We start from the raw sequence: 25,102 nt of genomic DNA on the forward strand, positions 1-25,102 counted from the left end.
AATAAATATGCATGTTCTTCATCTTAAAAAATACAATTATTAACATAGAGGTGAACATTTAGAACTAAATATTTTTACAATGTTAGATTGTCCTTAACTTTATCCTATAGAAACAGGAGGTACAACCTTTGTTAAAAGCTGATGATGTATTTTTCTCCAAATTTCACAACAAAAAAATAACAAAAGTTTCTCATTCATTTTTTCAAATAAGTTAGTTGAGAAAACACTAACAAGTTATGCTTGAGAAGTTATACCTGAAATGGTAGCATAATGCACTCCCTAAATATATCACAGGATTACACAATATGTGGCTGGTTTAGACACAGCTTTTTTTGCATTTTGATCAAAGAAATAAAGCTGTGGATTTCTGTATTTATGAGAGAGAAAGGCTTCTTTCCCCATATTTGTTTTGGAAGCCAGTAAATGGCAGATTTACCTTCTGGTTAGACACAGAGTCTACCATCTCTCCACAATAAATGCATCCCACTTCAGCTATGACTTCCAGAAAACACAATGCCTCAAGATGGTGGCTTTCAGTAAGAGGATATTATCCCAGGCCACCAAAACAGGCCACAACTAACTGTTGCTAGCTGCACCTTCTTCTCTATGGCTAACATATTCAGTATGGTGTTTTCCTGGCCATAAAACCTATTCATTATTGTGAGAAATAGTTTTGCATGTCAAATGGCATAACACACCAGTTCCAGAGCACTGTGGCAAAAGTTATCAATGGGAAAAAAACTATGGTGAAGTTATCCAAACAAATGTCCTTTTTAAGAGATATTTTGCTTCCTGCCAGTATCTTGTTTCCAGTGATGCACACACAGACCTAGCACATCTCAAAGGAAAAAGCCTATCACAATCCATTGTAAGTCATCATACTCATCATAGCAGTAAATTACAATAAAAATACATTCACTGAATATGCCTCTAAATGGAAGAGACAGCACAAAAGAAATTTCATTTATACTTACATTGTTGTAATAATCAGCATTTTTTCTCAAGTAGAATAACCAAACCCATGTAAAATACTGTAGAATGTTATTTAAGCTTTGCTACTCATTGCTGACATCAAGCTTATGTTTTGACAGACTCATGTTGAAACCAGATAATTCCTCCATCAAGCCCACTATACAACCACAGTATCTCTCTGCTTAGACAAGCACTTAGGCATTAAAAGAAAATAAATATAAAAATACCACAATGTTCGTTGAAACAGACCTGGGTGGTTGGAGTTTTGAAAATTTCTCCAGCAGATAGGTGTGTTGCATTGGGTTCATTATGATTTGCTGTAATAAATGACATTTCCTCCTGGAAACCTGGCCTAAGCCCAGAATTCCTGGTCATTATCAGAACTGTCATTATCATCAAAATAAACAACACTTGATATTAACTTTGAAAGCATAGAAGATGCTGAAGGTGGTGAACGTAACTCAACTGTGGGCTAACAAATCTAAGCAGCATTAGAAAATTTTATACTTCATGTGGTACAACTAAAGGGCATCATCACTGAGAAACTTCAAGTATTTGCTATGCAGAAGTAGGAGAAGAAAATAGTTTAAACTTTTACAGATGATGAAATAACAACAGCAAAATAACAAAGAAGATTTGTTTGGATTTTGGAAGCTCCTGTAATGATCCATTCTAAGCTAAGACTCACGTTACCACAGATTGGAAACACAACTGCAGTCAATACTGCCATTTCAGATGCCTAGTAAAGCAAAGTTCTTGGGAAAGAAAAAGAAACCAAACAAAAAAACCCAACTGAAGCACAGAAGGAACTTTCAAGAAGAAATACATTACTTCAGCACCAAGAAAATACGAGCATTAAATGCCAGTGTTCCATCCACCTCATAATCAACAACTGCAAACATTGAACAAATGCAGGTGTTGGACCAAAGGACAAATTGAATCAAACTAAATTACTGGCTGATATAAGGATGGCTAACTGGAACAGGAGAAAACACATCTCTGGGAAGCCACCACACTTGTAAACAATCATGTTCATGTACAGGGAGAAAGTTAAAATTCAGCTGTCTGTATGAACAAGCCATATTATAATATGTATTAACTGCTATAGTTAAGATTTCAAAAGGTTAAGTGCAGCTTTTAATGAAGGAAAGCATTTTCTCCTTTTTAATTTTCTTCCCTTTATGGAAGAAGAAATGCAAAATTTCTTACTTATATACAGTAACACAGAGTTACCCTTTGGAGCCAATTCACTAAAATTCTCCTCAATTTTTTTCTGCTCTTCTAAGTAACTCTTATCAACAGATTTATTTTTTTTTAACCAAAACCACTGAAAATAAAAATATCTTTGCATTTCAGGCCTTTGTAAAATATGAAAATTACCAGCTATATACTGCAAGTTGCATTAATAATGTCAAAATGTTTGTGCGCAATGTTAAAGAAGCTGAACACCAGCAACTCCCACAGATGCCTCTTAAAACAAGACAAGGTCCACAAATATGGAGTTTTATCACCCAAGTTTGTAAGATGCAACTCTGACAGTTACGATTTCTAAAATGCAAGTCCTGACAGCAAGCAGAAACTCACAGAACAAAAAAACCCCAAACAAACCAAAAGAAGAAAAAAAAGGAAAAAATATTAATTTGCCTGTTCCTCCCCCAAATTTACAATTAGTTTCATGTTGTGTCCCACTCACAGCTCCAGAGACTGAATGACAGTGTTTAGTGCTATGATGACTCTCAACTTATTCTGAAATAAGGCAAATGTCTGAGGAAGAGACATCTTCTAGCCTCAGTAGGAACCAAATAAAATTCCTCACAGCGAATTCTAATCAGACACCAGCAGCACAGCTAGCTGATGCACAGCGAAATGAATATGACAGACTGGAAGATATTATGTCAATGGTATAAATTTCCACAAGTATAGGAATTATATCCGGAGAAGGAAAAGAAATTGCATAGAGTTTGACAGTACATGTAGCCTATCTTAAACGATACAAAAAAGAGTAATTTTAAAGGATTAAAATATACCTTCAAAGTTTACCATCTTTGAGAAAGCTGGGTCAGCCTCCATATTTTGCTTCTATCTGTGATTTACTGGGTCCTATTCTCTGCTATCTTTTCTATAATTTGTCTGCTGGATCTGATTACCAGATGGCTAAAATAAATGTATTGTATTCATTCATAGTAACAGAAGTTGTTTTTAAGGGTTCTGCCATGGCTTCAGTATCTTTCCCTTTGTACCTACTCCTCCCCCTGGGAAGTGATTAGATTTCAGAGCTAAGTTTCACGTGAGGGTCATTCTGTTGAATGCTGCATTGAAAACCATATTATCTATTCTAGGAAGAACATAGAGATGACCACAGGATATCAGAGACCTGTCCCAAAGCAACAACTGCTCAGTTCTGCCAAGAAAATAGATTGTTTGATAATGTGAGGACATGGATTTCCAGAATAAGTATCTGTCACTGACATACACTCTAATGCAAACCCAGAAATAGGTGACAGTTGGATGGAAAGAAGGAAACGAAAAGCAACATATGCACAGTGCAAAGTCAAGGAAGGTAACAAGGCTAAAGTCAAGACAGACAACAGCAGACAAATTAATGACTCAGAGCTACCCTCCACCTCAGGAGTGGTAATTGCTCACTACATGATTTTGTTTAATCTGGTAATCACTACAAACCCACAAGAAGCTAAATGAAAGAAAAGGGCATGAGCACACTGTAGCATGAACTATGGATGGTTCTACACAACTCCTCTGCTTCAGTAAAGTTACATATGCAACCTGTAATCTGAAGTGATAATACTGTCCTAGAAATCTGAGTGATCCCATCCTTGAGTGTTTTTGCTATACATGTGAACAAAACACCATTCAAAACATCTCCTGCAATCATATACTTCCCTAATCTGAATTTCATGTTGTAAATATATAATACCATTTATGAGCAGTTCAATTTAATTTTTTTATCCATTATCACATGCTCATCTTGGGGTTTATTTTCAGTTTAGTACAATAATTCTGTGTCCTAGACAAAGTCTGGATGTTGTAGAACTGGCATCTGAGAAAAACAGCTTTTAATATACACAAGAATCAGTGTGGTGAATCACCTAGTCAAAATCTAAGTGATCAAACTGACTGAACACACAAGAGTGACTTCAGAACTAAAATAAGAGGAAGATTTTATCTTAAAAAGTACAAATCTGTTTAGCACCTCATGTAATGTTTCACAGTTTTCCTGAAGCATCTCCACTAAGCTAAATTTTTCCAAATTGTACATTGGAAGCTTCATTGGGAATGATATACAGGCAAGGGAAAATTAAATAAAAAAACCCAACCCCAAACTTAGTGAAGTAAAACTTTTGGAAATAATTGTTGTTCTTCTTTATTTAAACTATACTCTTAGCATTTCAAATTTTTTCAGTCAACAGCAGGAATTCCCAAGCATGGCATTTGGAAAATAAAGAACACAGAACATGTGAAAAAACCTGCAATAAAAAATTAGTAGACAATACACCTACATATATTTTAACCACAGCACAAACATATGGTCATAGCAGTGGGATGTATTTTCTTTGTACACTGAGAAGGTTGTAAGTATTTTTTGACACTTATAAAGGGGCAGTCTTGGCCATACCCAAGAATCAATAACAACCATGTAAAGCCTACAGCAGTGCACACTAACTGGCTGGAGGAGACATTAACACTACCTAAAAGAAGTAACTGTATTTTCAATGAACTTGTTCCTTCTGGGTAACCAATTTTTTACACTTCTTGCCAGCTGTTCCCATACAGCTCAGGTAGCAGAATGGAAACAGTTGTCATACAGAATCCATATATTACATGCATGTTATGAGGTTTTAATCTGTCATAGATGTTCCATGTTTGTTAATACTGATCAGTCATATCAACTTAAGAGAAAGGTGAAAACAAATTCACCACTGCTATTTAGGCGAGACATAATCTACACAAATACATTTATCTGGCTTGATTCATTCTGGATGGTAAAAAAAAGAATGCTAATTGAGAATCTGCTAATGCCCCATCCTCAAATCCCCCTTTATACCAAAAGTAAGATTTAATCATTAAAATCAGTTTGCCCCACCACCCACATTTAAGAGATTTGTCAAAATTATTGTTTCTGAAATATTGAGTTATAAGGTGCCACAGTAATTACTATGGAATAAATAGCAATTAAGATTGTTCACACAAATAAGCTCAAACTGTTTGCAGTGAATAATTATGCTAATAGTGTTTTTCTACATAATTTGTGCATCCTTCACAACGATTTACTAGAAAATGTGAAATGTAAATTTGATGCATTACTACAAAAGCTCTGAAAATATGTTTAGTTCTTATGATTTTTCCCATCAATTTAAGTGAACATACAACTAAAACATACTTCTGCATTTGTATATCTGATTTTCAAGAAATCAAACTATGCTGAAATTCAAGTAGTCATTTTCTTTCCCCATCTTCCTGTAAAATCATTCAAAACCACATGCAACAGACATACTCATTGCTTAAACTTCAGGATACTGTAACACAAACTTCAGCAATTTGAAAGGGGCTGAACTTACTGCGATATAATAAACTTTGGCCTTTTCCACCAGCTTCCAGTTCTTCTCCAAATCAAGATGCTTTTCCTTCTTATAGCAATTAGCAGCAGCGAGGTTAGCTACAAGAGACCTGAAAGTGATTAAAGAACAAGTATTAGACCCTCTGTAAACAACAGTACTGCCAATTTCTCACAATGAACACAATTTCACAAAGATCCTACAGAACATAAAAGCAATTAACAAAGAGCACCACAAGCCACATATACTTCATTTGACCATTTCATGAAAAGTAAATAATATATTTAAATAATAGGTTAAATATAATTTAAATCTTACATTAAATAATGTATCTTAAAGCCAACTACATAGTTCAGGTAACCTATCACTATTATATTCTTCTGAAGGTGCCTTCATTGGCTTAGAATCAGCCTTAGTTTCATTCTGTGATCAACTCCCTCTGTATGCTTTAGCATCTACACATTTCCATTAGAACTCCTCTAGTACCTAACACCTAAAGAAAAGTAGTTACTCCAGTTTATCTTCTGAAAACTATTTTCCCTCACTAGAAGCAAAAGGTTGATGGATGTGTAAGTCTTGCCATTTTAATTTTCCAATGAATAGTTATATTATTTTAAAATGGGCTTGTTTTGGGGTTTTTTCCCCCATTAGGTTCACATTTTCCTTCAGCAAATAAAAAAGGGTCAGGTTCCTACTTTTAGATGATGAACTGTTAAAAAAAACTTTGGCTTAGCTGTGGATTACTGGAACACTACCAAAAACTCATTTGTACTTCCTTCTTTCCTAAGAAGTTATAACACAAGCTGTGGGACACAACTTCCATTACCGAGAACAAAAATACTTCTATCACATTGCTTCTGTTACATGCAAGATTCATTCTATTTTAAATCATCCTCTTAACCCACTCCATTCAGCCTTATGAAACACACAAAACTTACACAGGTACTCCTAAAAAGAGGTCATAACAAGACCTCTACCTCTTCACTCTGGCTACCATGACCATGTTCTTCTATGCAATTGTATTATGAGAATGTTTAATTTTGTGCAATATTTGGAGAAAGGGCATTGGTAAACAGATTATTACCATGCTAGCATACAGAGCTTTAAATATAATTTTCAAAATTTAATAGTCAATGGATGCCCTTTTAACATTAACACATCACTATTTTGTGATATTTAAGTGCATTAGCCAGATAATGAATGTGTAATTACAGATACAACATTTGGCTATTGAAAACTTTGGTCTTCTCAAGGTGCATGCAACCAATGTTGTATACATCATCCTGTTCCATAGAAGTGCTACTACAAACCAGAGACAGCTCAGGTGGGAGCACACTGCTCATCTGCCTTCACCAAGGCACGCTTCTGCCTCCAGGCTCATTACCATGGCCAGGTGTTAGGAGGTAAGTAATGAGACATTCTTTACTTAATGAAAAACAAACAGAAGACCAAAAGAAAACTTTTATGAACAGTGCAAGCAACTCTCCTGGTAAACTTCCTGAAGTACACATCACTGACAATCCTTGTCAGTTAAACAGATCACATATATAAAATGACAATGAAGTTAGACCAACTTTATCTGAATATACCAAAATTACTGTTCTGTGTTATTTCATCACATGAGCAGATTTGGGGCTTATCTCTTTAATTCTAAAATCTAAATGCAATGAAAACTAATGCACATTTGGAAAAGAGGAAAAAGAAAAAAATGAGAAAAATTTATGAACAAATACACCAAGCCTCTGCAGCATTATAAGCAACAGGGAAACAAGTTTCATCCTTCATGAGTATTACCATTTCAGTGACAAGAAATCCAGTGGAGAACCAAGTGAAACCAAGAAAGACATGTGCATAACTGTGGTAATCTTCTGTAAATCAAACTTTAAAGCAAATTAAATCTTTCAGTTTTGGCAAACCCTAATATCCATCAAGGACACAGTTTGAAAAAAAAAAAAATCTTGTCTGTCTACGTATGTTGCTAAGTGAAAAGCAATTATGTTCCAGAAAACTGAGCAAAGACTTTCTATATGTTTCCTTTCACTTACCACATGCCCCTGAAACTGTAAACCTAGCTCTGTGTGGCTACATCCAACTGCAGAGATGCTCTGCACATATGGGTAATAAAAGACTGCTACACTGACGACAAAGCACCAAAGTTTTCCAAATTAAAACTGTAAGTCTGACAGCACTCAGTTCAACATGTGGGGCACAGACTAGGTAGATATTTTTCACTGAAATACAGTAATTGGAGACAGCCAGAGTGCTTCAATTGAAACTGCTTAATGGAGACACTGTGCATGTGGTTATTTCTAAGCAGAATGCACAAATCAAAGTCATAGACTATGACAGAGAGTAGGTATTACTTTAGAGTTTAATCATGTGTTAGGATTTTCTTGAAAAGCTCTGAGAAAACAAAGCATATTAGTATTGCTAAACTAGAGAATTCAGGACGGTAATCACACATCAGATCAGAACCCTTTCCTGCAAAAAGCTAGACAGAGTTAGCAGAAGCAAGAAACATTTATATCAGGGGATCGGGAACATAAATATATACAGCCACTTCCTAGGAAAAACAGAAGGAAGTTAGCACATATCTGAGCTGGGACAAGAGATTAATCAATAGTGTTATCAACTGGGACAAAGTTGAAATGATTCTTACCAAAATAGAAAATGCTAAAAGCAAAACACAATCAGAGGGTAATTAAAGATTGAGAATAAACTTGCTTTCACATGATGGACAATTGCACAATAAAGCCTTCAGCAGCAACTATCAGCTATTTTTTCGTCTCTCAAGGAGCAGAAACTCCCTGACGCTCTCAAGCATCGCCTGACATGAAGCCACTGTCTAGTAGCTGAGCAAATATTTGATATTAAGAAAAGAGTGGTTTATGTTATCAAACCAAAAATATTGCTTATTAAGTCAAAGAAGTGTTTGCAGACATTCTTATGAACAAATTTACCTAAACTTTTAAATTCCACTGAGATGCACATTTTTCTTGAATTTATACATGTGCCTATTGATAGTCTTGACTTCAGTTTCTCATCATCTTATCTAGAAAATGGTGATTGCTGCAGCATGTATACACAGGCACTGTGTGACTGCAGGCAGAGAGAATCACAGAGCAAAAACATCTTTATTGCTTTTCTTCTCTTTGAAAAACTGAATATGGATCTTAGAGACGAAGGGGGAAGCCTGTAGACATAATTAGTGTCAAAACTCCAGATGAAGATGAATGAACTTCCTTCCTCCACAGAGTATGTACGTTCATTCCAGAGAGTAAGACATTATGTACAACATTAAATTGGGAGGGACAGGTTGATAAGCTGGAGGACAGGGCTGTCTGTCATTCAGTGGATTTGCAACAGCCTGAAGAATTGGAGTGGCAGAAAACTTGAAGGTAAATGCAGTGTCATGCAATTATACACAACAATAGGGGTTGATTGTTGACATGATTACACAAAATTCTCCAGAGAAGGACTTGGAGATGTTAGTGAGGCAGGCTTGGAACATGAGTCAGCAGTGCATGACACAGAGAAGGCAAATCACATTCAAGTGTATATGAGCAAACATGCAAACAGGAGGACAAAGGAAATTATATTTCCAGAATGGAGGAGAACCTCTGTCTGCACACCTTATCTGGAGTTTGTGTCCAGCTTTGATTTTTCCATTACAAGACACTAACATGGAGCAGTGAGTCCAGCAGTGGGCCATCAATATTATTAAGAGGCTGGAACACTTAAATACAGAAAGGCTTTGGGTGAACCTTAAGAACAGGTACCTAAGGGGAGACCTTCCTGCTTTCTTCAAATATCTAATGAACATTTACAGAGCAGATGGAGCCAGACTCTTCTTGAACACAAGCTGGAAGAAAGAATACTGCAACAGAGTACCATCAAAATAATTTCTGCCATGGAGAGTGATCAAACATTTGAACAGTTTGCCAAGAGAGCTTGTGTAACCTCTATACTTTGTGATATTCAAAACCCAGCAGGACATGGTCATGAAAAACCTGGTCTACCTTTGAGGCTGGTCCTGCCTTCTGCAGGGGTTTGTCTCAGATGCCTGCTCCAATTAAAACTGTTCTAGAGTTCTACATGTTATATGGAAAACACTTCCTCCTCTGACTCTCATTTCAATTCATGTTGCTGTCTACCACCTTTTCTAATTCTACCAGAATATTCACCAACTTTTCTGGAGTTATGGTGTGGACCTTAATTAGGGGACTGCTATGTCGCCTTAATAAATTCTACTAACTCCTGATACTGCTTTGAAAGGAAAAGAGCAGGTCCTCAGGGCCAATGGCATTGAAAGCCACAGAGGGAAACCAAAAAGGATAATGACATTTTTATCTTATTCTGAGCCAAAAAGAAAATATTCTTCAGGGTAAGTGATGCAATTTTCATTATTGATTCAGTATGTAGTACCAGAAAATTTAAATGCGTCAGAAATCAGGGAGGGCTGATGTGTGCCAGTAACATCTCAAAATAAGGCTAACCTGATTGGCTGGTTTGAAATCTCTAAACAAATTGTCAGAAGGTAATCAGCAAAGAAGTAGAATACAAGTTCAAGAGTTCTGAGTAAAGGTGAAAGAAAAAAGCAAAGGGCCATGGTCAAGAAAAATTAATAGCAAAAAAGTAGCAATGGAAAACATCAAAGACAAATCCAGAAGAAATTCTCAAAAAGTAGACAAACAGAATTACAGGCACTAGGAGAATTTCTCAACAAGTGCAATAGCAAAACAAAAAGCTTTTTTCTTGTATAAAACGAAATTAACCCTTTCAATCTGGCTATATGCTGACAGCTATCAGCATACAGCTAAACTCAGTGTATCACTAAATTCGGTATCACCTGAGGTATATTTCTCATTTGCCAATCAAGTGTAAGCCTTATGTACCAATCACCTTACACACAGGCTGCATGAACATACTTGTTAACCAGCTGTTGTCTCCCACATACTTTCTCTCTCCAGAGCAAGTGGAAGCTATCAAGTGCAGGAAGAAGCAGAGATATTATTATCTCACACTTTCTGGCCATAATACAACTGCTATTCTCTGAAAGTATATTAACACTGCCCAGCCCCAAACTATGGCCTAGGCAGTCCTGTGTTGTCTCAAACCAGTGCTAACACTTCACCATTCAAGTCACAATTTTTTCAAGGCTGGATACTCCAAGCCAATTAGGCTACATTCACCATGCCAGCTGCATTTCTATCTTCAGAAAATAACAAAGGCCCCTGACCTGTTATCACTAGTGATGCAGGCAGCACAGGTTCCTGTTGGCTCTTCACTCTGCTCATAGTAATGGGCATCCACATGAGCTTCCTCAGCCTTCTTCTTCAAGATCTCTCCAAATTTATCTTTGCCGATGCACCCAAAGAAAGTTGCAGCTTTGTGAGGTTTCTGAATCATCCACTGCAGATTGGCAGGAGAGAAAAAAACACAAACACAACACAAAACAAAGTTAACTTATCTGGTATATTATTTTTGCCATTTTTCTCTCCACTCACCATATTTAACTCTGTGCTTACATTTTGACTTAAAGAATATTTGTATGCCTGAAGTGAAAAACATCTTGTACAACAAAGGAGGAAAGGGCAGCAAAGAAAACAAAATTTACCCTTAATAATCCCACTGAGCCTCTAACACCTAATGTAAAACCTAAATAAATGTAGCTCATGATAAATAAAGTACATTAGTATGTTTTTACAAGGTATACAAAAAGAAGTTCCCTTGCTCAAAGGAGTTGCCTCTACACCTACATTTAATCAAGCAAGATATGGTATCTTCAAACAAAAATTGTAGAAAATACAAAACAAACAAGGAAAAAATAGTCCACAAAACCCCTCCAAACAAACTAAATAAATAAAACGAGATAGCACATAAGAAAAACAAGACATTTGAGAAACGTAAGCAACATCATGCAACATTCATAATACATATAAAAGCTAAGTGCTACTGAAAATAATCATTTTGCCTATCATTTAATTGCACGCACAAAGGAAATGCTCCCTCTCTACACTGTTAAACCACACATGAAAGTATCTAATCTCCAACTTTACTGAGAGCTGCTGTGCCACTTGAATTGTAAAGAAAGATAGTAGATGCACAGTGTTGCTAAGGTGCCAGGTTATTTCATAAAGTTCTCCTTTTATTAATAAAAAATGTATCATACAGCTGTAAACGTTACTCCATTTTGTGCTAAGTTAAAAACCAGCATTTATCAGCAATGTGAAATCAAGAATGAATTAAAAAAATAAATGTGAAGAAACAATCATAGGCCCTACTCTGCTGGTGGTGAGTCAGCCAACTGAAGTCATTATAATTCATTCTAATTACAGTCAGCAAGCTTATCCACTCAATCTATAGTATGAATTAAAGGCTACAGCAATTTTCTGCTATACTAAAACCCTACTTATAATTGTTTCCTAATCAAGATTTAAATAAATGATAATGTCTCCATTACAAAGCAGCATTAGTGGTAGCTGTGGGTTGTAGAAAGGTCAAGTAACTAAGTTGCAAATATATACTTAGTCACATCTTTACTACTATCAGCTCCAGAGGGAAGAGAAGAGAGAAAAAAAAACCAAGCCTTTAGTCATGTAAAGCCTTTATCAATAAGACAATGTTGGACAAAAGTTGCCAGGTCTCTTTCTTGCAGCAATTTTGAATAAAGTTTAAGGAGAAAAAAGATTTTATCATTTAACGGTTGCAGCATTAAATCTGTCATTCATGAAATGCATATGCTCTGCTTATCCATTCCATACCATTCCAACATAAATTAAGAGAATCCCTAATAAAAGAATTAATACATTTCATACAAGGATATCAATTATATCCTTGTGTTTGACACCTTTGCACATACATAATATGCATTTGCACAGTGTTCATTTAGGATGTCTCAGGAACAATAATCCTTTCTATTTGGAGGTATGATTAAGTGGAATAGATTATTTAAAAAGATGAAGACTGCTGTGACCAACTGTAAGCAAATATGGAACAAATTTCCACATGTGTAAGAACAGAAGTACCTGAAGATTTGTGCCCAATGCAAACACACTTTACTGTCACAACTAAGAATTAATAGAGATCACTATGAACAACATTTATCAAAGAATCAAACCCAAAAAAATTTCCAAAAACATAAACTTCAAACTGCATCTTAGGCTTACAACATTTTATCATACGATGTTACTTTATATATATATATATATAGATTTATATATAAGTCTGACAACATTTATAGTAGTAGTAACTAATATTTCACAGAGATCTCTTAAAAAAGAATTCCCATTCAAATATCACAAGTTTCGGCTATTGGCACCAGCTCAGTTTGAATTCAGATGTGATACATGCCATATCTAAACTGTCACAATCCTGACTTAAATTTGAAGTCATACTTGAGAATCAAAAGTCACGATCCCGACTTTCCTGAGATGAATCTCTGTATGTGGTGCAGACTACTTCAGCAGCTTTACTCATACTCATGATTATTTAAAAGACACGTATTACAAAGTGAGAAGATACTCCCACTGTACAGGTATTATTTTCATTTGAGTATATGAGTTAAGCAACACTGAGGAAGATGGGAAAGCAGTTCAGCAGTGTTTCTGCCAAGACCTGCTCATCACAGACCTCCAGTTACCAAGAGTCCTTGGAATGATCTCCTCTAATCACCACAGTAAGGGTGGTGAGGTGCTGTCAGCTGCAGAACTCCCCAAGCTGATTCTCCTCTCCTCAGCGAAAAGGCTACATATTAGTAACAGTAAAAGCAGAAATCACATTACAGACTTGATGAAGCTGAATGATAGAAGTATCTCTGTGGTACACCACTAAAGTTGCACCTCATGGAACGAGCCACAGCAGGCATTTTTGCATACATGTGAAAAAAAACAAGAGAGGCTCTTCAAGGCAGGCACTTGGGGATTTCTTTATTAATTTGACCCAGAACCTGATTTTAAGTTCAAATAACCTGATACGGAAAAACAGGCTTCTTTGGGCTACTTCACACACTGTTGTTATTAGTGACTCTGTGGCTAAAACATTCTGAATGGGAATGGGAGTTAGTCACCACAAGATGTTTATCACTGTGAAGCAGCCATGCAGCACTACAGCCAGTATCATATGCAGGCCAATAACAAACTGCACATATTAATGCCAGGTATATGGTTCTAGAGACTGAAAATTAGTTTTATAGATTTATGTGAAATAGAAGGTTTAATTGAATGAAAAAGACTCTCAACAGAAACAGAAAATGACCCAGCTCAGCAGGAATCAGCATAATGAGTTAATTATCCAGGGTTTGGCCAGGCAGAGAGGCAGCTACTAACAAACTGTATTGACAGTCTGGTCAGGAGAGGTTGGCACCTGGCCACACCATGAATCCTCACCAGCACCCAAGGGAATTTGAGGCTGCTAATGGACCAAAGACAGAAGTGTCAAAAGTAGGAACTTATCATGAAAGAACACGACAGCCTCAGGAATGGGATACCACAAAGGAAACTCAAGGAGTGGTTTATGAAAACTAATGTGTTTCTCTGCTCTGAAGTTTTCTTCTGTCAATGCAGCTTGGACATCAGGTACACACAAGGACAGGTGCTGACCTTTTCAGTTAGCATAAACATCTGTGACAGAGAAAGGAGCACAGGAAATAGAACACCTTTCAGATGTTATCTTGAGTTAAACAGATTGCATTTTCCTCACATTTTTGTTGCATGCACTCTGATGAATGCAAAGAAAACTTGAATTTCAATTATTCTTTTTATATTTATGCCTTGCCTTTAGCACAAACCTGTCTTAAAATTCAGCTGATTTGAAAATAATCTAATATTAGGTTACCATATCCCTACAGACACATTATTTCTTATGGTCAAATACCGAGGCCAGCACTTGCAAAAGAAGCCAGCAGCCTGGCTGCTCTAAGACACACTAGAGGGTGACAAAATACTTCTCTCCTTATTTTCATGAGGTTAACTTGGGTTCACAGCAGCAGGACTATCTGTTCATGTGGTTTTTGATGATCAGAGTTGAAGAAGATGAACTCTCTGGCAAGCTTTAGCTATCAGAGAAGTGTAAGAACCTTTGTGTTCCAGGGAGTGGGTGGTAATTGGAGAGAACAGCACCATCTTTTCTTGCAAGACATTGAGATGCCAAGAAAGCTTGGTAACAAGAAAAGCTTCTGAAGAGTTGTGACTTTGTGAGACTGCCTGGTGTGAACTATGTCCCACTCTTTCACTTCCTCAGACTCGAAGATGTAGTACACCTATTTCCCACTTTTGTCTGATTAGAAAATGGCTTTTGGAAACAACCTTTCTCCTTTCTTCTCAGTTACAGAAGCACTCCTAGATGCACTTCTAACATTAGAAGGGACTTGGCTTTGATTGGATACTCAGTGCTGTCTTTTGAGAACCAAAAAGGGTCCTTCCATACCCCACCAAAAAAACCGAAAAAGCTCCTTAATATTATGTGAAAGAAAATCAGTGGCCTTATACAATTAGAGAAAGGGAAAGTTCTTAACTTTGAATTTCCCAGGCTTACACCATTTACCTTGAGAATGTCATCCTTGACATTCTCAAGATAAATAGTGTAAATCTTGAGAAATTCTTGAGAATGTCACTTCTGCCACAGGAGCAGAGTCCAGCATCCCCTATTACAACACTTGCTCTGCATTCAAAGCTTTTCTTTGCTGTTCCTACAAAGTTCATTGTAGAGGAGGACCCACCTAATTCGCCTCACTGTCTTCAGTTGCAAAGACACCTTCCTTGTAAAAGGAGAGTTTTCTTCTGCTGGGTCTCAGTAGATATTACCATAAGACTTAAAAAAGAAACATCCCACAGATGAACCTTAGCGCAGCTTTACAGCCTTCTGTCTATAACAAAGATCCTTTAGAAATCATTTCATTAAATCCAAATCTCTGCTTTGCTTTAAGTGCCACCATTAACTGGACAACACTGATAACTGGAACAAGGAGGCTGATGAAGACACTCACAACCACATTGTTCTCTGCCTGAGTTCCTGAATTAATTTTTTAAGTAGCAGCTAGTAGTGCATTTCCACATCTGTCAGTCATCATAAACTAACAACGCCAAAGCATCCAAAGCCTTGCTTAGACTGACATACCTTCTCTGCACACAGGAGTTTTCAGCTGTGGACTTGAATCCCAAATGCCTAGAAACTGACAACACAACAGGAAGCATTATGCCCCTTCACAGTGAAGGATCTTCAAAACTCATTAACACTGAATACAGACATCTGAAGTGCATCTGAAGTATGTTATTTGAAGCTGGACTCTTCTCTGCATGACCTGTCAAATCTGATCTTATTTTAAATTGCAGTTCACAGAGGAGAGGACTCCAAGGACCTAAAATTAGCTAAGATTTAACATGCCTGCTAAAATCTAAGCTAAACAATGTGAGCAACTACTCATGAAGTATAAATCAAAACAGGAATGCAGTATCCCTTATTTTGATATTCTAGGTTTTAGAATAAGTCCATGTATTTTTCAAAGGGTTTTATCCGTCTGTTGTGCCCCTCACCAGTTGTGTCCCTGTTATGTCCAACCAACCAATATATATATACAGTCCATTAAAACCCCTTTGAAATACTTTTAGGAATATTTTAGATGTTAAAGGAAATTAAACTACAACTTATCTTAGATGGCCATGTAAAATGAGAACACATGGGATAAAAAATCAAATCATACATCTTAAAAACTCAGAAGCCTGATAATATGCAAAACAATACTAAAGAAAGAAAGTGTCACTGTTCCAAGTGGGCTCACTTATTTATTGTGTATGATATGACACACCTAGGGCTCAAAAAGAATGCAATAGTCTGTTACCGTTACACATTCAATTTCACAATCATTTAAAATCCCTACTGTGGTGGGGTAACCCCAGCCAGCAGCTAAGCCTCCACCCAACAATTCTCTCAATCCTCCCTCTTTGAGGGATAAAGGAGAGAATGAGAAGTGCAACAGTGAAAAAAACACAAGGCTCAATAAGAAATGATGCAAAGACATTAATTCACTACCTTCCACCAGCAGATTGATGCCCAGGCACTGTCTGAGCCCATGGCTACTTGAAAAAACAGCCCCTCCCTTCCAGTTCTATTGCTGGCCATATTCTATGTGGCCTGGTTTATCTCCTTGGTCAGCTGTCCTGACTGTGTCCCTTCAAAACCTCTTTCCCTCTACTTGCTGGGTGCAGCAGAGTGAAAAAACCAGAGAAGGCCTTGATGCTGTGCAAGCACTGTTCAGCAATAGCTAAAACATTGATGTGTTAAATAACACTGTTTTGATGACAAACCTACAACACAGAACCACATGGGCTGCTATGAAAAATTAACTTCATCCCAAGCAGACCCAGTACACCTAACTCCAGAATCACTGTTATGAGACAACATCAGCAAGACACTGGAAAACACGAGTTACTATAGTTTGTTCCAATACCTTCGCAATTTTCTTCCTTTCTCTTATTTTCATTGATGGATTTTTAAACATTGAGGCAGCTATTACCACATAGCAGCCATATAAGAAAAGAAGTGGGAAAAGGAAAAAATAAGCTTATCTTTATAAAAGCAGGCTTGTGAAAAAGAGCCCCATGTCCTGTACAGTAATTCTTCCACCATTAGTTGAAGCTGCCAAATCTTGCATGAGGAAGTGATATTGTTAAAATGCATGACAACACCCTCAAGCAACTTCCAGGCAAATTAGATAAAAGTGATAACATTTTTTAAAGGAAATTACTATTTAAAGCCTTGCACTGAGACCAATATCTAAATCTTTTCAGCATTTGGCTCAACACATGCGCTACAAACCCCTGCACAGGAACATCTATTAGTTTTAACGTGATGCCACAAGAGCCTGTTGCTACAGCTTTTCAAATTAAGATGCCTATCAAAATACTAATCATTCAGGAGCAGAACTTCATTCACTTCTACATTTACAAACAAATTTAACAAACTGCCTCTAAAAAAAAACTTCTATAATCCAAATAACTATTTTCAGTGCTGCTATTCTACTGTATTCCATTTCCTATTCATCATTGCTCTTCATCTGCTTGTTCACTGTTTTATTTTTAGTCTAGCTTGTAAGCTTCTTGCTGTACAAGGAAATACAAGCATATTTTGTGTAATTAAACATGTTGTAGCCATATCCCAAAGTTTCAATGTGACCAAAAGCAAGTGCTCTTTTTTACTGCACCCTTTAAATAACACTTAATTCCAATACACCTTACTCCATCACACTCTTATGCTGTATTTATAATGTTACAGTTCTGCCTCAAATACCTCAATTGCTGTAGCCTCTCTTCTGAAGGTTAATTTATATTATCTGAGGCCAAAAGCAGAATGTTTTCTGCAAGGCCTTACAAGGCACACTACTGAGACACAGCTGCCCTTGTGTCCTATTCCCATTTGAAGGGCAGAACCTGAGACAACAACCACTGCCTGATTTGATGTGTCACTCCCTGTCCTCAAACTTTCTGCATTCCCGTCCCAAAACCAGGTTAAAGATGATAGACCTACAGAACAGGGCTGGTCACACCAGTTCTTCATCACTGTCACAGATGACAGCTACTTGAAGGGTGTCACAACAGAAAGAATTCCAGATTTACTTGGGACTCTTCTGCAGCTGTTTCAGTGAATACAACTATTTAATTAAAAATCACCCATATTGCAAAGCTGTGCATGAAGTAAGGATTGAGAGTATCTTTATCAGTAAAAGAAATCAAAATATACCAGCATCCTTCTTGAAGACTGGGTGTGAAATAATGAAAAGTGGCAAATAAAGTACAACATAAAGTCTTGCTCTTCTCTGGTCAGAAGCAGAAGTGTTCAGATGTGAATAGGATATAAAAAACATGAAAATGGAACATCATACCCAGGTATAGTAAGACAGACTCACTGGGCAACTGTAAGATGCTGTTAACAATGCCTCAGCCTACTCGTAAAGAATTAGCACTTCAAATAAATTTTAAAAACAGATAAGCAATTGAAAAATACCTTAAAATTCTCCAGTGTAAAATACTGTATATGTATGTAGGTACTAACTCTATAAGTGAAGTTGATGCTGTTGCAAAGTGACATTTTTAGGATATTTAATGTATGATTTTGCATATCTGTAATAGTAAAAAAAAACTTTTCAAAACCCATGCATATGTCAGCCACACTCCCCTGCTAAATGATGTGCAGTCTCAATGAATACACCCACACTCAGAAAAGGACAGCATAAAATCCACAAGTGGTGAGATTTCTTTCATTGTCTGGCAGCACAGAATTCACACAGCACAAACTGTAAACAGCTGCCTATCAGCTTCTATCAGCAACAGTATCAAAAACAGATGGCAAAGGTCAAGTCAAAGTTTATTGACAATGATGAACTTGGACAACCTCTATTAAATTACTTCTTCCTTTAAGGTGTATGTGATCAAAGCAGCAGAGAGATTTTCACTCAGTCACATAACAAGCTATTTGTTGAGATTGAAACATCTGGTCAATATCTTCTAACACTGCAATTTCATGCACAGTTAGCAATAGGGTACATTTCTTTTCTTCTTCTTACAGGGTCCATAAGGGTGGCACATATGGCTGATCATTTCATTCAAAAAGGTTTCAATTCCAGGCATTACATACAATTGTCTCTATGCTTTATAGTATTTTAAGTCTACCTACCATCGTTTTCCATCATCACTGCTGTCTGCTCTACTCTTTGCTATAAAAGCCCACAAATATGACAGAGCACTTAAAGCTTAAAAGCTTTTGACTACTGGAGTTAGAAAGCAGTAAAGGCAAGGGAGTTTTTAAAGTGGCAGGTCTTCATCTATCTGTTGTCAGGAATTCCCAGTGCATTAAACTATTTACCAAAGCTCTCGTAACACAGATTATAATTTTTGTTGTAATAGCAAACCTTTCATTTTTAAGGCACGCCACAGCAATTGGAAATCACCCTTTTTACTAATTTATAAATTATTATACATTTTACAAACATAACATACATCGTATTTCAAGCAAATGTGTGCTAGTTATAAAAATTTGACATAAGATAAATCCTGTTTCTCAATCTGAAGTAGGAGAAAGACAAAATGCTATCTACCCCACAGGCTAAAAAATGCTTGCCTTTAAAATTATGCATCTATGTTGCCACAGCAACAAGTACTGGATAATGTAAAATGTACCTCACCCTTCCATTTCTAAATCCCAATCTTTCTGGACAAAAAATGAAGTAGGGCTAGTTGCAAGCCTGTCTAAACAAAGTACATTTCAAAGAATTTTCTGTTACTACTAAACAACCTTCTATTTTATTCAGTCAATATTTGATTTCCACATCTTGTTCCTACAGTGACTGACTCCAAGTAGTATCTGAACCTTAGAAGTTTACCCAGCAATTGTAGGAAGATATTAATTCTAAAACTCTTTACTATAATAATGCATCATGCCCAGATGTTGCACCAAAGACACAATGGAGGCGTGGGCTGGGAAAGAAAACAGCAGATAATTTCTAATGAGGGAAAAATGCAGAAAATGCTTGAACAGAGACTTCTCTCAGAGATGTCATTGAAGATGCCTCAGGAGTGTGTTGCTTATTTTCACTATTTCTTAAGCATATAAATACTGTATTTTATCTGTTCCAGGCACAAGAATCTCTTTTTGCAAGTTTTGTCCATAACATCTTTAGATTTACTGTGGTGGTACAACCAACACTTTCACGAAATTAATTTAGGAGGGTTTCTATTTGCCACAAAATAAAAGACATCCTATTCTGATTCCCAAGATACATTTAAAAAATAACAAAATAGATTTATTTTAAATTGACGTATTTCTTCCCTCACAGTAATTTTTATATTTCATTGTAACAAATCTAATTTAAAAAAAAAAATTATTTTAACAAAATGTATTACAGAAGTCACATATAATTATTTGCAGTTGAAAGCAGCGCTTGACACTACCTGGATTTCTTGGCACATAGCTCAAACACTCCAGTAAGTTGAAATAATTTTCACAGAACAGATAATTTAGTTGCCAACTCCTGTGTACTTCTGAAAAAGAACTGCAAATTGCTCTTAAATTTGTTTTTTTCCTGAATTCAATCCTTGCTAAGGCACTTGACACTTTACTCCCACGATCAGCTCCACCTCAGCACTGAACTCCAAGACCTAATCTGGCAGGAGTGGAAGGCAATGGAAAGCTTACATTTACTAAAATGCTGGTTTTGATTAAAAAAAAAATAATCGAAATTTTGGCCGGTCATTCAGCAAACTATTGTTTTCTGTTCAGGGACATCAGGTAAGCCAACAGCCCCATACCCTGCTTGCACTGGCTGCAGGGCCTTCGACATCCAACACAGTAGACAGCACGTACTTCATGTGAAATTCCAACTGTACATGTGTTAATTAATTTGGATCTATGATTAACTTTCATTACTCTGGTATTTTGTATCATTTTCTATACAGCACAAAATGTATTATATTGGAAGTTCATAAGTATAACTGTATTTAACTTAACATCCATGGAAAACTAAAATCAAGGGATTTTGGACCATAAGTATCTTGAGATACTTCCCTTCTCAGAAAGACAAAAACTGCAACATCATTTACAGGATTCCTTCTGGAGTTTCTATCTTATCATTATTGTTAGCTGCTATATTAATAGTAATTACATCATTAAATGATTTCCCATCAATAACAACTTGTAATTCCATCTATTTATTCACTTCTGAGGAACAGAGTAGATTAGAAGGTCAAAAAAAAATCCAAATTTGCTTTTTTTAAATACAGCATGCAAGATTTGGAAGTGCTTCTTAAAACAAAAGCACCAAAGTAGCCACAGGCACAGAAGACATGCTTCAGGCAGCCTCTGTACAAAAAAATGCTAATGCATTAGAAGATATAATTCAACAGCAACAAAAATCTATCTAAACTTCACTAAGAGGAGAATCTGTCAATAAATCAACTGAAAGATAAGGACAAGTGTCAATATTGAAATATACCAGCTATAATGAGCATAAAACTGTTTCCTTTATGCAAAAGCTAAGATGAAAAGGTGAACTCATTAGCCCCTATTTTTAATTTTCCAGAACAAATCCCTATACATTTCAGATGCTTTTAACCTAAAAGCCTATTTTCTGCTCATACTTATTTTGACGGAATGTGATTGATATCAGTGGGATTATACCAGTATGCATTAAAAGAGAATTTGGTCCTATTATCTCAATTCTGTTGGTAAATTGTTAGTTCTACATGGTGTACTACTACTCAAAATTAGGTCCTCAGGATGGAAATACATCGCTGCATTAGTTGGCCGTGAGGACATTAATTAGTAACCATAAAACAATCTGAAACCAAGTAGACCAGATCAATGCCAGATGCTGGTATGAAAGTTCTCCCTATACATATGATTTCAAAGGCAGCATCACCACCTTTTATTTCTAAGAAAATACAAACACATTTCTTTTTACCAGTTAATGTATGAAAGGTACTTTTACTAAATCAAAGTAATTTAATATAAAAAAGAAAAAGTTGAAATTAAGTCAGAACAGCCAGATGTTAACAAAAATTATTTCTGCAGATCCATTATTTTAACAACATTTATCCCTTTAGTAACATGACATAACCCACACTCTAAAAAATGCCACATTAGTAAAAACAATTGGGGATAATACAACAATGTGATTACTCTTATTTTGAGGTTGTCTAGGACTGGACAAATTGCTACTGAAATCTAAAAGCTACCCATGACTGGCCAGTAGCAGCAGATATCCAGGTTTATAAGGAGCATTCCCATGCTCACAGGTCGTTGTAACTCATATGAGAGTAGAGCAGTGCCCCGTGGATAGATGGTATGAGATGACCAGGATGGGTTCCCTCTCCAGCACCTCACTCTCCAAGGAGAAGGCATGGATTGTGTACTGTCACCTCATCACATCATCTGACCAGGGACTAGTTACTATCACCACCACTGCTTCTACTTCTAAAATGATTATTTACACTTCCTTTTGCATTTTTTAATTTTACTATTATTTTCCAGAAAATCAAACACAGCATCACATTAAATGAAATTTCAGAGGAGCATGACCACCATTACCAACTTATCAGAGGGCCTGACAACTATTTACATTTAAATTTAGCCTACTAAGCTGAATATTTCTAGAGATTAAATGCAACACGGTAATGAAAAGTCTTCATTTTCACACCTTTCCAGTTGTCTCCTGGAAGTGCACATCCACTAGATTTTTGCTATACAAATAAATCCAGAGAGCAGAAAAGAATTTCTTAATTTGATTTCTATGGACCACTTAACAAGTCTTGATATAAAAGGATCACTTGATCCTACCATGGACAAACCCAAGGCAAATACTAAACAATATCCTCCTTCAAAGGGTAAATTAGAAATGAACCCAAATTCAGCTAGTTCATGTTGACATATTCAATAGCTGCTCCTATTCCACCACCATTCCCAAACCAACAGAAAGTTACAAAGGAAACAATTATCTTTCAGCTAATCTTTGCTGAAAGACTGTGTGTCATGCCTGCTGTGTCTAAATCCAGATTTATTAACTCTTAGGTTGCTTCCTCAAAAAACAGAAATAACTGCAGAAGTGAGGATTCCTTCTTGATTTAGTGATACTAAAAGCTCACCCTCTAGAGCAGTATTTTTTATGATTTTTCTCTAAACAACTCAGCTCCAGCCCCAGCATACCATCTTCTAGAACTTTTTACCCAAGCCAAAATAAACACTTGATTTTTCCAAATTTTATCTGTTAAAATCCCTGTCTAACTCAGCATTTTAATATTTTTGAAAGGTTAGGATGACAGATGTAGGAAAACAATGCTGTCGCAATCATTCCTGCAATTAAATGACTTATAGCATCAATCACGTCAACTTCTTCTTTCTTTCTTTCCTCTGCTAAAAGCCAAAAGAAGAATTCTCATGTCAAAAAATTGTATCCAATTTCCTTGCTAATCTATTACCCATTTTAAAAATTGCTCAAGCCAGAAGAAAAGACAGCAATGTTAAAAAATGAGAGCTATAGATACAACAAATCTTGGACTGTTCAGAACAAGGGTTTAAAAAGACAACAACTCTGATAGTACTGTAGGCTGCACATTCAGAAGACACCAAAATAGAGAGCTGTAAAAATCCTTTTTACCCTGACCTTACCAGACATCACACACATCTAGACAACCCTCTGTGTTACAATAAGCTAATCTTCAACTTCCCCCTCTCAGAATAACAAAACCAAGCCAAGCCTCCAACAAAAAACCAAGCCAACCAAGCAAAGACCAAAACAAACCTCAGCACTGATACAGAAGTCTAAGCTTACTGCAAAAATGCTTTGGATTCCCTAAAAACAAAAACAAACACAGAAATACTCTTAAATTGTTACTAACTGTCTGTCCACATCAAGCCAGTTTGCACATTTAGGATTAGCAGATTTCATTCCTGTACACTGAGGAAGAACTGAAACTGTGAAAAGGCATTTCAGGCAGAATTCTGCAGCATATCAATGAATTGCAACAACTGGCAGTGTGCAGTGATAGATCCCACTTAGCACTAGCAACTTCTATCAAGTATGTAGAAATCAGCTCATTTATGGAATTCAGACTCTATAACACTGCACATGAAATTTCTAAGAGAAAAATCCTGAGTTTTGCTAAGATGGAAACTACCTTAAAATAAAGAAGCAGTTATAACTGCAGCACATATGGCTGAGCATTATACAGTTATTCAGTATTTTGTCACGTTACCAGGACAAATATATCTCGAGATGTACCTTCTTTATTGTAATTCACAGCTATTGTACAATCACCTCATTATAGCAGGGGATTACTTCTTACTCACAACTGCATCACCAGAAGACCATGCTGACTTAATTGATTTCCCCTGTAAAAATTCTAGTTTTCTGTCTAGGAGAGTACACCACCTCAAAACTTCCTATTGTAGCTACTTGCAAAACAATTGCAAATTGTTCCGCCTTGAACAACCTATTATTCCAAGACAAGGTCTCCTTGAACTGTACTAATGAAACAAATGTACCTGGAAGAGAACCAAGCTATTGTTACTATTACATGGATAAAATTTCTTCAGTCAATCACAATAAATTGTTCCCAGGCATGCCTATAAAACTGTTCTGCTTTCATTAAGACACAGAAAATCTTCAGCATCCCCCTAGAAATGTAAATGAAAGATGAGCCCTGGGAAGCCATTATAAAGCAATTTTCTATTCCTATGTTTTGTACCAAACTCCATTGAAAGCCTAAAATTTGGTTCAGAAAAGATGGTAGATAAACATTATCTACCATCTTAACATTGGTAGATAAACATTATCTATCTATCTCAAACATTCATTATACTGTTTCATATCAAAAAGAAAAGAGATTCTGCATATTCAAAACAGACTAAAATATTCACCTAAACCAAGCAAGAAATACATACAAATAGTTTTATATGTGCTATTTATTGTGTTCTGAAGACAATGCCTAGCACGAGGCACAGTAAAGATGGAATTGCACCTAGTATTTGAAAAACAAAATTACTTCAAGTCGATCATCCAGAAGAATTTT

General features: G+C 36.3%; 1 protein-coding gene across 3 annotated transcripts in view; it reads right to left on the reverse strand.

Moving 5' to 3' along the window:
• The window catches only part of ADK (adenosine kinase), a 266,929-nt gene that overhangs the window by 134,609 nt on the left and 107,218 nt on the right, over positions 1 to 25,102 (reverse strand). For all 3 annotated transcript variants that reach the window (XM_064430468.1, XM_064430466.1, XM_064430467.1), the window contains exons 5-6: positions 10,786 to 10,958; positions 5,550 to 5,658 (exon numbers count right to left, since the gene is read on the reverse strand). In XM_064430468.1, the coding sequence (XP_064286538.1) occupies positions 5,550 to 5,658; positions 10,786 to 10,958 (282 nt within the window). The remainder of the gene's footprint in view (positions 1 to 5,549; positions 5,659 to 10,785; positions 10,959 to 25,102) is intronic.

This window comes from Passer domesticus, chromosome 8 (genome assembly GCF_036417665.1).
Source record: "Passer domesticus isolate bPasDom1 chromosome 8, bPasDom1.hap1, whole genome shotgun sequence".
Classification (NCBI taxonomy): Eukaryota; Metazoa; Chordata; class Aves; order Passeriformes; family Passeridae; genus Passer; species Passer domesticus.